This window comes from Larimichthys crocea, chromosome XVII, assembly GCF_000972845.2.
Source record: "Larimichthys crocea isolate SSNF chromosome XVII, L_crocea_2.0, whole genome shotgun sequence".
Taxonomy (NCBI): domain Eukaryota; kingdom Metazoa; phylum Chordata; class Actinopteri; family Sciaenidae; genus Larimichthys; species Larimichthys crocea.
In genome coordinates this window covers 770,927-789,004 of record NC_040027.1, presented here as the reverse complement: position 1 = coordinate 789,004, position 18,078 = coordinate 770,927, and the positions used below count along the sequence as shown (strand labels likewise).

Here is an 18,078-nt window from a genome sequence, read left to right as displayed (position 1 = left end):
TGTACAACTTTTACAGTAATTGACAGAGTTTATTTACCTGGTCCTCCATGAGCAGGATGAGCCGTGTCACCACAATGTTGACTGCATTCCCCAGGCTAGAATCCTGGAACAGTTTGGCAACCTGACCTCCAGGGAAACAAGAAAAGACCAGTCTTAAAAACAGCTGATGCACCAGTTGAGCACACAATGCACTACAGTTGAGACAACACTAGAAGCAGACACGGGAGTGATATGTCATAAATTAAGATTTGTGGCAGAAAGAAGCTGATTCAGCATAATTTTGCTCTTGAGAGATCAGCGCCTGTGCAGTTTCCATGTGTAATGTACCAACTTTTGCGTCAACCCTCCGATTGTGAAAGTCTGGATTAATCTGTGGCTTAGGCTCAATGGCAAACAGCAAACAGAAGTGGGCTAAAAAGGCATCTCTGTCTTGAGCCCCGATCCAGAGTGATTTTAAGCAACAGCCAAACGCTTCATCTATGGGACAGACCGGTCCTGAGAGCCTTAAAAGAGCTGTTAAGTTAGAGCACCAGAAGTGCCAATGATTATTAAAGAGTTAGAGCACCAACAGTAATAAAAAACCACCAGAGTTAAAACCACTACTAGCACTTAAGCTGCACTCAGACACTTGTCATTACTGGTGTCTGGTATAATTTGGACCCACTTTGCTCCACACCACGAAACAGACGTTGTTGGTTTCTGTGATTTTGTAACACTCCGGATGCAACCTGCTTTGTAACAATAGCAGCTGACCAACCCTTCATTAAACACATTCCTAACACGTGTGTGTGTTTTAAAGTGATTAACTGTGTGTGAAGAGATCCCCAGTGACAGAAATAGTGCAGATGATGACATACAACCTAAGCCTGTCTGACTAAAACATATGGCCTCCCCTAGGAGAAATCAAAAAAGGTCTGCATATTTGTTTTTCTTTGTCTCTTAGCATTATTAATGCTACTACATACGCCTCAATCTGATTTATTTCAATTTAATCGGAGTTTTCTGACAAATTATTGTATAAACAAGTTAACGTCGAACTAATCCTTGGCATTAAAGAAGCATTGACACTTATTTCTGTCACTGTAGACATTTCCAAAAACTATGATTGGCCATTGGATTGCTGCTGAAAGCTTACAAAAACTTAACTTTACAAATCTTCATCACATCTTCCCAGTTTAACTCTGTTTTAGAGTAAAACTTCTGTCACGCATGAGAAATCTCCCTGTTCTATTCATCAAGAATAACTCAAACGACACAGAGAAAGTTAGTGCATGAAGATCTTTTGCGTTGTGAAACTTACAATATTCATGACAGCCAGGATGTATTGCTCGATGTCCCTGCGACCATGGTAAGCCACCATCATCCTGTCTGCTACTACCAGCGTCTCCACGTAGCGCTCCCGACTAACTGAGCGCTTTAGAGGCAGCTGGCCACGACCGACGTGATGGGGAGGCGTCTTCAGAGTCCGCTGCCACCACGACGCACCTTTCATCGGCTTCTCATCTTCAGAACACCGTTTGAAGGAAAAGAAGAAACCAAACAACAGCAAAACAGAAGCTCATTATGTATTAAAAAAAATTACTTGCTGTATATTTTGCATTTGCCAAAACTGGCCGAGAAATCAGTGATGAGCTGAAACACTTCACTTTACTTCACTAATCAGAGTCATGCCTAGACTAGCCTTTTCATGAACATAGAGCAGGATAAGCACTACCAAGCGGGATGTTTTTTTAAACTTTTATTTGTCAAAAGATGGTTTTCTGAACATACTTTTGCTTTTTCAGCAACGCCCTGTAATATAGACACAGTCACACCCAATCACAACTGGGAACTCAGACACAACCACAATCTTCTGCTGCTGGCTGCTATGCAAATCAGCCTGGGGAAGTTTACTCCCAATCTGGACCTAAGTGCTGCTACTAAAAAGACCAGAATATCTCTCCTCTCACCAATGACTCCACAGGATTGGCCCTTGTATTGATGGCGGAGCGATGACCGCTTGTAAACCACATGGGGGCGCCCCTCTGCTCTCTCCCCCCTCTCCATCCTGGTCTGGTTATCTGGTGAGACAAGGGGTTCAATCAGGTACTCCTCTCCCCCTGCAACAATCACCCCCTGCTGCAGAGACACAGATATGTAGAACAGAACAGAACAGAATAAAATAAAATAGAATAACAGGAATCATTATTTTCATGATACAAATATAATAAACGTCTCATTACATGGATGATATGAATCTTTACTCCTCTTTGAATCTTTACTCCTCTTTGAAACACGTTTAGAATTAAAACAACACAGATTCATCATTGATAAGACTAAAATCACTTTAACTGTTGGTACTGACAAAGAAGTGTGAGCACCAAAGCAGGCAGGGGTGGGGATACGGTAAGGCTGAAGTGAATCAGAGGCCCTCTGAGGGAACCTGGTGCTAATGGGTCAGAAAACTAACAGCTGGAGAGGAGGCGACTTCATAACAACCTCAAGTTTCAAATGCAGCAGATTTTGTGCTCAGTGTTTAGTGTTGTTGCAGCTTTTGCCCTCCAATTATGATTACTCTCTAACAGGTTTATTTCAGAGGCATCACTTGTCAGTATTGATCAGGGAGCATCATGTTTGTAGGGAGGTACAGAGGTTTACATCACACAAAAAGTAAAGTGTCAAGTGTAAAGTGTCTATGCCACAGTGAGACTCTTGACAAAAGCTTTTGTTCCACAGGAGTCACTGAACATTTGATTTTTGAGCACAATGCCAAATAAATAGATTATTATTTATAGAATAAGAATTATAAGATTATAAAGAAAAGTACAGAAATATACAATGACACGCTACTGCACTAAGGTTCATGTACTAGAGACTGTATACTAGGCTGTACTGCCTGCAGTCCAGACCTGTCTCCCATTCAAAATGTGTGGCACATTATGAAGTGCAAAACATCCACAACAGTTCCCAAATGCCTAATGATATATCACAGTGGTAAACATGAACCTGTAGCAACCTTTTTTGAAACATGTTGGGTGTTGGTGTACAATAGAGTCCATCAGTTTGAACATTTAATATCATGTATTCGTACTGTACTCCAATGAATATGGGTTTAAAAAGATTTGCACATAATTGCATCCTGTTGCATTCAGATTTCCTCCTATTTGTATTTTTATTTTCAGGTTACACTCAGGTTATAGTTATTACAATATTAGCCACTACAAAGCCCCTAGTGAGCAATACATAAAGATATATATAAAAGAAGTGCCATTAATTTTATAATTAGAGTTACAGTTATAACGCTAAGACTATCCAACTACAAACACCGTCCACTTCACAGGGTTGCCGAACTATCTGGAAGGGGATCAGCACCGCACAGACAAACACACGTGAGAGCATGAAAGAGTGAACGGGGGCGAGAAAAATGAAAGAGTGAGACAGAGAGCGACACACTAACACTTCCTTTGATTCTGCTCAGATGTGTTGGCCCCCGGCCAGAGCGAGTGTCTCCCCTCGACTCACTGCGGCTTTCAAAGTGCCTTTAATCCCATAATAAAGTTAGTGATGCTCCCCTGGACACACAGGCCGCTCGCTGGTGAATGTGCTCACGCTGGTCTGACCAAGAGTAATTACGTGTGTGCTTTATTAACGCTTTGTGGACTCATCTAATCCTCAGCTGTGTATACAACTGTTATTGTGGAGCCTGCTGTTTGTAGTGAGAGGATTTATAGATAGGCAGTGCTGTGGAAGCAGGGAAATGATTTCATCCAACAAAATGATGCAGCACAGTTTAGTGACACAGTTAAGTGATTCACAGAGAGAACCAGCTCTCCCAGTTTGGAGCATTTACGAGGAAATAACTTCATGAGAATGGAAAATAAATTTAAAAAAGCTTTAACAAGTGCTACCAAAAACCAGTTGTTAAAAATGCCCAGAAGATTAAAGGTTTCTCAAAAACACTGCTTCCCATAACCTGCCTTGTTGACCAGAGCTTCCATTAATAATCTCCTACATTTCCCAGACTGCCTTTGAACAGTTCTAAGAGAGCATGCCAGAACTTGATGCTTTTTGGGCTGCAGGTAGAGTTTAGGGGCCTCAAACTTCAAACAAAGTGCTTGTTAGATTGTCTAACTAGCACCATAACACCCTTCCATCATCGGAATAGGAGGGCTGTTTCCGCAAGGTTTTACATCTTTCCGAAACTAAAAATTACACCCACTTCACACAGCGATTTCTCACGTTTGCAGATCTGACAAAGTAAGCAAGGTTTGCACCACTTTTGTGCAGTTGAGCACAACTGAGTGGGACAACATGAATAAATGTCTTTGAAGAGAAAATGTCAATGTAATTAGGTTAGCTTTTTAGTCATTTTCAGGCAAACCATCATACGACCCCTTTCATTTTAAGCATTGTGGTTCATGTGGAGTTATACATTACATTACATTGCATTTAGCAGACGCTTTTATCCAAAGCGACTTACAGAGGAGGACATAGTTATTAGTTTCCACCTCTTAAATAGTGTTTACATCAAAATCATGAATCATAATTAAGGCAAGGATTCAAGATTTAAGGTCATTCAAGATAATTAAACACAAATTTTAGTATTTAGAGTATTATACCAATGTCAATGCACCACATTTCTAACCTTCTCACCATTGGCAGCAGTGCATTCTACTCTGCTGAGGCTACTGCTGATGAAGAGCATTAGCATCTCTGTTTCTTTCACAATGGTATCACCAATCATTACAGTTAATGTTAGTGCAAATTTGCTGGGATAAAAATAATAAAAAAAGAAATACTTTTTGAAGATAAATTCTTCTTTTAGGATTTAAAAGTACCTGGAATTTCTTTCCAGGTCATTTCAGTTTCTGAGGACCACATTAGGTGGTTGGGCAAAGATTAAAGCTGGCTTGAGTACTCAAGGTTTGTTAAAATTTCATGCTTTGATGTCCGAACCAAGCATTACTGATCCCTTATTTGATGAGCCAGCACTGCTGCTGCTGCTGCTGACCTCACCCAGTGTATTAGATGTGGATTAGACATGATGGTTTCAGTCTTACCAGGCCGTTACAGTTGCTTAGGGCCACTTTGCTGGAGTGCGGTTGGTCTTGGAGGTGTCCTACATAGTGGCAGTGGGGAGAGTAAGGATGACTCCAAGCTAATCGACCTCTCTTCCAGTACTCCACCCTGAACTGCCTCGAAAGGAGGCCTCCCTGCAGCGTTAGGTTCAGCAGGAAGTTGTTGCCTGATGTGGACAGCCGGTAGAAGAGCTAAGAGACAGAAAAAGAGGGTTCAGCTTATAAATGCTCTTGGATCAGGATGTATTTAGTGATTTAAATGTGTGCATGAAGAGAAGCCAAAACTTAAGCATAATACAGAGTCAGGCAGCCTGTCTTCAGTGCTGCGTCTTCTTCTTTGGTGGTGCTGAGGCGCTTCTGCGTCCATCGTCTCACCATTTGGTCCTACACGTACTGGCATGGCAATCTCATACTGGCCTAGACTGGACAGGAAAGCAGCTAGAGGGAAAGAAATAAAGAAGGCATAAAACCAAAATCAGAGTTTAACTTAATAAAGCCAAAATTCAGCTTAATCTAATTGACTCTAATTAAAAACAGTCAAGGACATGGGAGTTGCTTATTTTGAATAACACTGTGGGGCTTTTTATCGAGAGAGTAACCCAGTTGGCAAAGAGAAACTTGCACTTTTTGGTACATTACTGACAAGGTCCCTCCACTCCAAGAAACCCCCCAATGCATGAGGCCAAAGGGATGTCGCCATGGTTACTCTGAAACTGTATACTTCCTGTCTGTCCCAGTCTGTGCCGGATCCTGGTGGAGATTTATTGTCCAAACACACACAGCTCCAAACAGCCAAAATCAGCTAACTAACTGGGAAAGGTCACCAGCAAATGAGCCCAGTTTTCATCAAACCTTTGGCCTCAGTTGGTGGAGAAGCTGCCCCTTCCCACACAGAGTAAATACCCAGAGATCAGAGTTCCTTGGTACAGACTTGAAGTGCTCTGTACCAGGAAAAACCACTCTGTACGCAGTAGATAGGTCTGGCTTAAATAAACAGCGAGCACAATTACAAATGCAGCCTTCACATGGAACTTGTGAGGTCGTACTGTATTTTCGACATGGGAAGTTTAGTACAAAATATGCTCTGCATTCAAGTGGTTTAACTTTAAATGGGCGGTGCCTTGTTCTCTATTCGAACATGGTGGATGAGTCAGTGCTTTTTTTGCAATACAATTTAATATTCATTTGTCTCCTCTCTTGTAGGTGCACGGCTATGGAGCGAGTGAAACATTCTTCCTGTAAAGATTCATGAAGGTGGGATGGGATGTAAAGTTTTTACTGGAAACTGCAAAACTGTAAAAACAGTATGGGAAAAACACAAATGAAAGAAAGATGCAATACCATTTAAAGACTTAGAACAAAAAGGTATTGTTACTGTCACAGCAATGGCCAGAGCTCTTCTTAATTTTACCTCTAACTCCCGTCATTTCAGGAACCTGCCATCCTCTCCCTGTCCAGCAGTGTTGTCCTCTTTACCTGATCGCCACACCTACCTGCACACATGCTTCCAATTCCCTTATTAGCTGCTCACACCATACTACTAAGCCAGAGCATCTATTGTGCTATCCCTGCCATAGCATCCGAGCCATTATGTGGACATGGGTGCCTGTCCTGACTACCTGCCTGTTGTAAAACCCTGTTCTGATCTGACTGAGTGGTGCTTTTGTTAGCAACACTGAATTAGGGTGAAAAAAAAGCAGAACTGGAATCACAAATTCACCCACAGATAAATCAACAGGGTTATCTGAAACTAACTGCTGATACCAGAATACACATTGTGTATATATACATATATGTATATATATGTATATATATGTGTATGATATATATCTATATACCATATATGTAATCTATATATATCTGTGTGTGTGTGTGTGTATGTGTATGTATTGTATATATATATATATATATAATGTAATATATATATATATATATATATATAATATCTATATATATATATATATATATATATATATGTGTGTGTGATATGTGATTTATAGTAGAAAATAGTCCACAACAGGCTGAAAAACACACCTGATGTATTACTGCCTTACAGTCACCTATTTAGACATACAGAACATACAGAAAACATTGGCATGTTTTATGGATATGGGTATCTGAGTTTGAATCAATTAACAAAAAGTGTGCGAAGGCTCAGCAGCGGCCCAGGGTTCGAGTGCGACCTGCGGCCCTTTGCTGCATGTCATTCCCTGTCTCTCTCTCTCTCTGCATTCCTGTTGCTCTTCAGCTGTCTCTATCAAAAGTAAAGCTTGAAAAAAGGCCAATAAAATTTCTTAAAAAAAAACAAAAAAACAACGATTAAAGAATAGAATACATTATTAAAACCATTCAGACTTCAGGCTATGAAACATTGTGTGATGTGGAGAAAATGTTTACTTGCAAAGTCTGGAAATCACACAAATGTCTAGTTCAAATGGCCTCAAATGGACACTTCAGGGCACCAAAACCACATCAGCACTATTCCACAGTCTTATTCAAAACCATTATCTTCCTAAGAGCTTTGAGCTGTTTCCCACAACACATCCATCCTGCTCTCACAAACCACAGCGAGTAATCAGGCAGGTGGTATTACCATTACCTTTGAAACACAGGAAAATCTCCTGCACAGAAAATGAAGGGAGGGTGTTAATAAAGTAGACCCGAACTCACCTCCAAGGGAGAAATGAAGGAGACCTCACACAGAATAGACTGTCCACTAATGAAAACCAGCTAAACTAATTGATATGTAGTTTGAACTAAAGGTTTGAGCGGAAGCTTCCTCTCCACAGAATTTCCAACCAATCCCACTAACATCTATCCATTCCACATGGGGAAAAAAAGACACATGTCGTCCTTAATATAGATATTTTTAATCTAAAAAGGAAGAAACAGTGACTCAGCTACTACAGTATAAGGGAATATAATCGTTATCACATCCCTGTTTCAAGGACAGTTTATGTTGTTTCCCATAGAAACAGATACACACCAGATGTTGCACACGAGCAGTAGTGTTGCTGTTGTTTACATTATGTAAAGTGGTATGTCATTCACATCTGGAAGTTTAATAGAAGATAAGACAGTTATATGCATTGTTAAGCAGAGTTGTAATGGCCATATAAAATTCAATCTCATCACATCAGAGCAATCAAATGTTTTCAGCCACCTGGTTTAATGACTTTGAATAAGATCTACAGTATGAGGAACTGGTTTCTATCAAAACATCTGTTTCTCTCTGGCCCGGGGCCACCTGATAAACCTGGTGGACATAAAACAAAGAAAACATATGACAACACCTGTTGTACTTTACATCACATCCTGTCTCGCTTCTTTTTATACGTTCTTTGCACACAATTATTCTTGTGCTGTCTTCTCCAGTCAACCTTAAGAGTTTAAACTAGTGCACGTTTAATATTTTATCCCTTAAAGGGCAGGAAATGTCCATAGTGACCCTATGATAGATAATGAAAATGTTAAGCAGACATCAAAGCAAAAAGAGCAAACTACAAGTGGAAACACACTTGCTAAATTTAACAGGAGACACTCCCTGGTTAAAAGTGTTTTCATACAGCAGCTTCTGCCATGATGAATCCACCCATGAACAGGGTATCACGCTGCTCCTGTTATCACCAAATGAAAATAGTGGAAGGAACTACTCTGGATGGAAAATTGTCCCTCCCTCCATCCCAGACAAGCCCTCATGGCACCTCAGGCCAAACGCCGCTCAGCTTCTTTTGAGACAACTCCTACAAGAGGAGGAGGAATCTCTGATTATTCAGTACAGTGAGAAATGGTGCATATAAGAAGCCATCACACTTTTTGCTATGTCAGTTTATCCTTGTCTATCTTTCTCCTGTATGCAGTCTGAGTAGCTCACACAATGATGTGCACATACACTATATGGCCAACAGTACATAGACACATAAGTGCTCTACGTGGTTTGGGCAAGGCCCCTTCATTTCAAATAAGAAAGTGCCACGATGTTATGGGTGGAGTTACAGTAAAGAATGGATGGTGTATGCGTGACATCACACGTAGGTTTCTGAAGAGCCCCACTGAAGCTCAAAATATGCGGCTATCTTGGCAGTCTGATGATGCTCGGCAGTCGATGCTTGGCAGTCTGATGATGCTCTTCCACTTTTTGGCTAATCTAAAGATCAACAAAGATGCGGACCTGAGGCAGGCTGAATGACGCCTGGGTGCTCAAACAAGCCATCTGTAACCATCTGTCAAACAAAGCAGCCACGCTGTTAATTATGCATAACTTTAAGCCTTAAAGTCTGTGTAAAGTAAGAATAAAGTTTGTCAGACCAAAAAAGAAACCACATTTGAATGATTAAACTCCACATTTCAGTAATATATTGTTCAAAATCTTTTCACATTTTCAGCAACTATTCTCCAATATATTTAATGTATTTTGAAATCTCAGAATTGCCTTTACACTTTAATATAATCAGTATAAGTCTCAGTACTGTTGTCATTAATGGTAAAAAGCTAGAGACCAAAACAGTTTTTGTACCAGGCTGTAAACATGTTTATTTCTACTTACTGGACATTTTAATATAGGTGCTTATGGAGATAGACTCTGAGATCCAACTATTGTAGCCAACCTCAAGTGGATGTTTGAGGAACTGCAGTTTTTGGCACTTCGCATTGGCTTCACTTCACAGCCAGGTTGCCGCTTGGTGGAGACCAATCTCTTCAGGTCTTTAAATGACTCCGTTATTCCTGCGTCTCTAATGACTGAATGAATAGTACACTGAATGAGTTAACAACCTAAAAGTACTTAAGGAATGCTACTAGTCAGTCTATGTAAGACATGAGAAGACTACAATGAAGAGGACTGTGCTACATGAAGCCCACATAATCTAAATGTCAAAGCTACAGCTTGCAAGGATATTTTCATGATTTTAGTGAACTTCCAATTTTGTGGCAACAGTTTGGTGATGAACGTTTTCTGTCCCTGTGCACAAAGCCAGGTTCATAAAGTAATGGTTTTCCCAGTTTGGTGTGGAAGAACTTAAATGACCTGCACAGAGAGCTGACCTCAACCCCACCCAACACCTTTGGAATAAACTGGAATGCCGACTGTGAGCCAGACCTTATCGCCCAGCATCAGTGCCCAACCTCACTAATGCTCTTATGACTAAATGAGAGCAAATCCCTGCATCCAAAATCAGCAGCAGATTAATGCCCATGGTTTCCAATGAGGTGTTCAACAATGGCTGTTTAGTTCAGTTATGTAACAACACATGTATATTCTGTCTACTTAAATAGAAATAGATCAGTGCCAGGAGCATGGTTGCTTACCTCATTTCTGAGTTTACATCAACAAAGAGAGACAAATAAAGAAGTCCAACTGTTGCATATTTGTCCTCTCGCTCTTTTTAAACAAACACAAAGACACTAACAAAATATTCTGCACACAGCTGGACAACAAGTGAACCAGAAAACACAAGAGACATCTTTATGTTTCTAGTATTTCTCCATTAGTTCATTTTCTGTTGTAAGGGTTTTTATTCAGAAATGACTCATTGGGGTTATCATCTGTGTCAGGACATCAGCCAAGTCCTGGACGAGAGTCAAGTTCAAAGCGGAGAAAAAGAGAAACACAAAGATACAGAACAGAGGCAGCGAGAGAGAATCATAAAAATAAAGACTTTTATTACAAAGTTTTGTGTTGTATGTGGTTTACAACATAATAAAAACAAATTAAATCATGGTTTCAGTTAAAGATTCTGCAGTCCATTTAAGACTTACTGCCTTTAATGCTGCACCTTCTGGTAGAGTAACAGCACACATTGCAACACAGCATTTTTGTGAGTTTTTATGAGCAACATATACTTTGCAAAATTAGACACAGCGATGATGCTGTGTCTAATTTTCCCTGCTAGATAGAAAAATTTGATTTTTGACCTCTCATGGCACACGCACATTAGCCTAAACTTGTTTACACATCCAGTGAACACAAAGCAACATTTGGCGTTGTCTTTCTGTCAACCAGAGTTCAATATTCACTTTCTTTTAAGCTCTTTTTTGCCATTACAGATGGCATGTTTTAGCACCCCGGTGTCATTCAGGTCTGCTGATGATCCACAACTTTGCCAATTTTTAGCTGGCAGGTGGAAGAGGCAAGACTGCCAACATGGCAGCGGTCACATATTTTGAGCTTCAAAACAACTCTTCAGAAACCTGTGGGTGACAGTGGTCCCTACCAGTTCTGTGGAAATTATCAGGCTCTGCAGCAGCTAAATTGCTCTACTATGTTTACTACTCACTAATTTTGTTTGTCAAAGAGATTTGAAACAAACTTCGGAGTTGGGTGATAATTCTCTGTGGGTTCACTGCTACAAACAACTAATTTTATATGACACATGGTCTTTCGATCCATTCTAAATATGAAAAATATGAATTAATGAAGACCGACCTGTCTGAACCTGTGGAGAACAAAGTCTCTGAGACAATGAGCTACGTCAGGGTTTGAGGTTATTTAAAGGAAGCGGCAAGACTATTGGAGACAGATGGCTGTGAGAGGTCAGAGGTTAAGTTTAAGGAAATACACAATCACAGTCTTGTTCTGGGTGACGAGACACGGACACTCTGGGATTTTACGCCTTTGCCTTCAGGGGATTTCAGTCGCTCTAGCTTCAGTGTGTATGCGAGACAGACAGGGAGACTGTGTGGTGAGAGGTGAGGGAGGCGGGCACGTGGCTGTGCCACGACAACATGATTTGTGGACGCAGAGTTCAAGTTCAGCAGCCCAGACCTGCAGGTCTGGAGTGCGCCTCAGCTAGTCAGACAGCCGGGTCAAGCCTGAAACCTTTTCCACGGCTCATTTCATCAAAATTTTCTCATCTGAGCACTGAGCATGTGAATTATAAATAAAAACAATTACGGTAACTATGGAACACATGTTGAACCTTAAATTACAATTAAACCTTAATCAGATACTCAAATTAAATACAAATTAAAAAGGGGGTATTTAATGTGACTTTTTAAACATGGGTAGCACTGAGAAGGTTTTTTTTTTTTTACTGAAATGAAAAACAGACTTCACTCTGGGCGCCTCGACCATAAAATACATTAAAGTACTCTTGTTCTCAAAGACTGAAAATAATTAAAGCAACCCACAGTATAAAGCCAGGATCACAGACAATAAACCAATGATGTTTTCCCACTACTTACAAAGACCTCAAGGAATAAGGTCTGTGATGTTAATAGTGTGTTTAAGTCCAACCCAGGTCTCTGAAACTCTTTTCGCACTGAATTTCTGATTGGTTTGAAAAAGGTCAACCCATGTTATGCAACCTGGCTTTAGACCTGCTCCAGATTAGGGTGGGACACTGCTCTGTTTTTTGGTGGGAAAAGGTGAACACAGGTTTTTACAACAACTATAGGATAACTACAGAATTATAATAGCATTACTGCAACTTCGTTGCAGACATCTCGCCCTCTTACCATGAGTTCAGCTTTTCACAGAGACACCTGAACATCTGACACTTTTACTTGTAACACACCAAGTAAACAAATATATTTATGTCTGGTTGGGTGTACTTGTAAAGTTGTTACAGGTAAATGGACTGTACTTATATAGTGCCTTTCCAGTCTTATGACCACTCAAGGACTCTTTTACACACATATCACATTCACCAATTCATACACTGATGGCGCAGCCTTCAGGGGCAGTTTGGGGTTCAGCATCTTGACCAAAGACGTGCGATCAAACCACTGATCATTTTACTAGTAGACGACCTGTTCTACCTCATGAGCCACACCCACCCTTCTCAATACTTTTTTTGTATAAGTAAAAGGTGTCTAAAGCTGTTTGTTTGATGATTTTATTCAGGCGAAACTTCTGAATGACTGACTGCTAGTGTTACGACACTGCTAGTTCAATTTCAGTTAAACAGAAAACTGAATGGCTTCAAACTGTTTGAGCCTGTCGTGACTAAACTTCTTCCAGTGTTAATGTTCTGGTTTGTTCTGGTCTCACCTTGTGACTGAATGGACTCATCTCTGTGACCTCCTTCGACCTCGGTGGCAACCATGACGATGATGACAGTGCAGACCAGACCAGTCCTCCATAGCGTTTCCATGGTTACTACAGTAGTAGCTATAGTAACAGAATTCAGTGCAGTGGTCCCCGGACCTCTGTCCCAACATGTCTTCTGCCCTCTCGGATGCCCCGTCGCCTAGCAGTGGGACAGCTCAGCGCTCTGTTCGGCCATGGCTGCAGGAGGATCTGTGAGTTCAGACATAGCAGCCTCTACAGTGTGTTGATCAGCAAGTGGTGATGGATCCTGGATAGGTCCTCATAGGAGTAGAGAAAAAGACTGGACGGATCTCCCAAAGGGCTCAGCAGCAGTGGTGGATTTGGACTCCTCTCTGTAGCCCTGCAGAAAATAAATTGTTTGGTTAAAAAGAGGAAGGCCAGGAAAGGGAGTGAAAAGGGAGGGGAGAGGCAGATTTAAGCTCAAAAAGATGGGAGGAACAAGAGAGACATAGTAAAACACAGACTCAAGAGCGAGAGAGAGCATGAGATCCCATTGACCCATGCAGTTCCCAGTCTAACAAGACAAATCTACGCAGTTCATAGTCAGTGTCCAGTGAAGGACCGCCCAGTCTTGCATTGTTCCTTCAGCTAATCAATCTTAGCTTTAGAGAACGGCAAACACCCCGACTTTCACTCTGATGACCAGAGAAAACAGCAGGTCCCAACCTGGGGCCCTGAGGCCCCGCTCTTTAAGCTGCCTGCCCACCGGAAAGAGTTCAAACACAAAGGAAGCCATTGATCTTGTAAAAAGCTGCGCTTAATGCCCAAACGGGGCTTGAAGTGGGTATTATGTCAGAGGCTCTGGGGGTAAAATGAGCCAATTTGAGAGGAGCAGCAGGTTGCCATCATTGCTACGGTGCCTGACTGCGGTGGTTGGTTGTATGGCTGAGTGACTTGCTGGCTGGCTGCCTGGCTGTACAGCTTACTAATTAATTTATCTGAGGCAGAGTACAATAATAATTATAACCAGGCCGATCAAGGCTTTATATACAACTGCTGCCAGGTTGCCACTGGCAATCGTTTTAAAAAATTTGCAAACAATTCTTGGTCTTTTGTTGCCATCATTGGCAACCACAACAAATACTAAACAAATACTATACAAAAACTACACAAATCTGTGGTTGGTTTGTGTACTTACATTTAATTAATTTTTGAGGGATCTGTGCCAGATTATCAGTGTGTTAGTGATGTCAACATTTGTTTTAGTTTTTTTTAAATATCAGTTGATCTTTCTTAATTTCAGATCTAACAAGCCATTTTTTAATGAGCCTCATTATTTTCTACAGTCTTATGTTTAAAAGCAGCATGTTTCTTCCTAATCATTTCTTTCAAAGATCATAACGGTATCAAAGCATTGAACCACCCTCTCGAGATCAGTGAATGAGACCAAATGAAGCCAAATGTCTCAGCTGAACAAAACAGGACTGCACCATGTTAAGCCCCTGGACACACTACACCAACCAAACGTGAGACTGTTAATAATGTAAGTAGAGACTAGGAATCATCTAAGTACTATGCAGATATCATCTGCATAGTACTTAACATTGTATGTGATATCGAATGTTTTTCTCCATCAGCAGATGTTTATTACTGTTTCTCATTGCCAGAGATAACACGGAAAAGACTGTTCTTTCCTTTTTCTAACTGCAGAATAGAAAGTGAAGTTTGTATGACAGCAGACAGCAGCAATGATCTGTATTTCTAGGTAATAGTTCAGCCAACCATACTGTACATGGCAGATTAAGATCTTGGGTCACTTGTTCGTTTTTTCACACTACTAACTGAACTGACCTGTGCTATGGATAAACCCCAAGTTCCTTTTTAATTGACCACATTTCCGTCTGAGTTTGTTTTTTTTTTACTTTTAGACCAACACAGAGTGAGTCTGCTTTATAATAACAATGGAAAATGACTTCCTCAGATCCACAGTACCCATTACAAAAACAGACCAGAGCCAGGATCAGGAGTCACATTTTCATGGGTGCCCTTCTCTTTGACTTGAGTTTCCTGGCTATGGATTGCAGTGTCAGCTAAAACCCAACCCTTGCTATTCTCCAGTAGAGTCTGCCCACCCAGTTCACTCTTGTCCCAGCTTCCCTTGCCTCCCTCCCTTCCCTCCATCCCTCCCTCAGTGCCGTCTGGGGAGAGAAGAGCGAGCGGAGACGCCACACTGGCCCAGATGGCTGGCGGCTAACCAACTGCAGCCAAAGGTAATCGGAAGCAGATGGGAAACCTTTTGGTGACGAGAGCAGGGGGAACAAGTTGCCTCCTGAATAGAGGAGGAAAAAAAAAAAAACGAGCGCAAAGCCCAAGGGGAATGAAAGAGAGACAGCAGAGTGTAAGCTGTTCGAGCCAGCTGGGAGAGCCATTCTTGAGTGTTAATACCCTGAACGGAGTGTGGAGGAATGAGTTGAAAAGATCCCTAATGTGCCTCTCGTTTCATTTTAAACAGCAATAGGAAGGTACAGTAAAAGGAGAGGTTGCTTAAGAAACACTAAGGGGTCTTTGTACTGTTTCAGCTTCCCTCATACGTGGAACAACTGAAAGTCTTTCTCTCTTCCCCTCCCTCAGGCTTTCTCCCAGTCATTTCCTGCACAAGCCAAACTCCTCTCCATTTTCATTACTTCTTCTGCTCCCGCTCTCAATTTATTGTGGGGTTATTAAACTTGCAGCTTGATATCAAGTGCTTTTCATTACTGCTAACTCCCCTCCTGTTTACTTAAACAAGAGAAAGAGGGAAAAGACTGGACACCCCCCACCCACCCACCCAGTGCTGTCTCTTGGTGCTTTTTAAGTAAAGCTGCTAATAAAGATTTCAAAAGATCCCCACAACAACATGCATGCACTGCCTTCTTGGTAAATTATGACTTCCATTATAAACCGCACAGAAATGCAGCTTAATTAAGAGTAAGCCGTCTCGCAGAGGTGATGGTGTCGTACATCTTCCGTGGTGTGTTGTGCAAAACTTTCCCTCTGGGCTGTATCACTTTTGGCGAAATAAAAAACTTATGTTTGTCAGCAGGCCAAGGGAGCACATACACTGACTCTCCACTCGGGTGTTTTGCTTGGATGAGCTGCGAATATCGAGCATATAGCTGCAGTCACGGCCAAGAGAGAAAGTGGTCCGAGCTGCAGACAGGCCACACAATTTCCAAACGCAATCACAATTTGCAAAAGAGAAAGGAAGGAGGGGAGAAGAAAGGGGTCGTTGTTAACAAGAGAGCGAAAAGTTGGACCAGTCGGGATAATTAGGTGGGAATTTAAGGGTGGGCCAAATTTGCGATGTAATCAAGCCAGTGGACCTAGAAGCATTTTGACACATCATTTTTTTCATCTTGTCATCTACTAGTAAGCAGTAACTGGTGCTTTTTCATGTGGTGTAAAGGGATGTACAGTGAGTTTTTTTTCTCTTTTAAAGACTACAGCTAACTATGCTGTCCTTGTCTTTAACTGTTGCCAGGGAGAGTGGAGCTATCCGAAAACTAGCACACTAATCAAAGCCATATGACCGGCTCAAAGTAAAGTCTGTGTGGAGCGAACAGATGCTAAGTGTCCCTCAGCTTAGCTTCAAGTCTAGCACCCCCCCTCCTACCCTCCCTCTCTCTCACACACACATACACACTGTTTCCACTTTGATCAGGGAGTAGCTCATGAATCAGCTTTAGGTTCAGTTTATTATTTCATTAAACCGGCACTGCGGCTTCTCTTTTCTAATAAGACCATGAGGCTGTGGGATCAAATAGCCCATAAGACAAATGTCACAAGTCAGATGCAGCGTTTCAGAATGCCTCAGCAGCAATTACCTCGCTGGAAAAAAAAAAAAAAACAGAAGTCTAGATTCACACACATGAAATCCTGAACAGGTGATAGAAACAATACAAAGAACTGAGGGGGATATATCTCAGACTAAACTCTGTCTGCTACAAAGACAGAAAGAGAAAGAGGCAGGCATTCCTTTCTCAATTTCCCCAAATAAACAGCGTGCAGATGAAAAGTGGGAACATAAACAGGCCGGAGAACCTCGGATGTGCTCCCCTCGCTCTGAAAATGTGCCTCTCGAGTCTGAAACAATATTTAGTGAGAGAGAGAGCTGACTCGACACGAAGTGAGTCAGCCAGCAGCACTGGGAACAGAGCACCCAGATGGTAGTGGAAGAGTTTTCTCTTTCTGTCTTTTATAATATCCATTTCTGTCTTTTTTTTTTAATCTTCCTTTGGAGTGCCAACAAACCAAAACACCAGGGATTCACTCAGTTTACTGTCACGTAAGACCAAGAAAAGCCAGTAAGTTTTCTTTCGATCAACTAATTGTTACAGCTCTTTTCTGTAAGTCAGTCTGTACCCCACCTTAGGGTGTCGATGAACATGAAGTACAGTTTAAATATCAGTTTTTAGTGCCACAGTAATGTCTGGCCTCACGTTGCATCAATATCCCACACACAGGTTTACAGATTGGTGCTTGTTACCAGCAAATATGCTGAGCTGAGACATCTGCATCAGTATCAGGAGAGAAGACTACAATGCATCACACAGATGATAGTATCTGGTATAAGAGAATGTGTTTAAGCTTCTCATAGCATCTCAATAAAGTATGGCCAAAGGAAATGATGAAATGAGGCATTAATATGGACTACAAAATGGAATGATGCTGCACAGAGGTGAAGAATCTGACATGACAAATACAGAAGCAACATAAATGTGCATGTTTCTACAAAGTCAGCTGGTCAAATGACTCATCTATCCTTCCCACTGTCCACAGATCTGCAACAAACTCCTACAACTAATGACATCATCAGTGTAACATCTGTAAAGTCAGCGTCCCAGAGGTGAAGGTTTGATTCATGGAGCCACATGAGATGCTACATCAATCAATGAGAAGCTGCAGGTTGCTCCCCCAGCTGGTGAACACAAGATCACCCTTCACTCATGTACCTGATGTCTGCTTACGGCCACATCATCCCTTCACCGGCAT

The 18,078-nt window shown here is 41.4% G+C and overlaps 1 protein-coding gene across 1 annotated transcript in view; it reads right to left on the bottom strand.

Moving 5' to 3' along the window:
• The window catches only part of adamts10 (ADAM metallopeptidase with thrombospondin type 1 motif, 10), a 50,738-nt gene that overhangs the window by 32,010 nt on the left and 650 nt on the right, over positions 1 to 18,078 (bottom strand). Inside the window, exons 2-7 of the mRNA XM_010734474.3 lie at positions 13,048 to 13,447; positions 5,356 to 5,495; positions 5,040 to 5,249; positions 1,950 to 2,118; positions 1,301 to 1,503; positions 38 to 121 (exon numbers count right to left, since the gene is read on the bottom strand). Of these exons, the coding sequence (XP_010732776.1) occupies positions 38 to 121; positions 1,301 to 1,503; positions 1,950 to 2,118; positions 5,040 to 5,249; positions 5,356 to 5,495; positions 13,048 to 13,150 (909 nt within the window). The 5' untranslated portion in view covers positions 13,151 to 13,447. The remainder of the gene's footprint in view (positions 1 to 37; positions 122 to 1,300; positions 1,504 to 1,949; positions 2,119 to 5,039; positions 5,250 to 5,355; positions 5,496 to 13,047; positions 13,448 to 18,078) is intronic.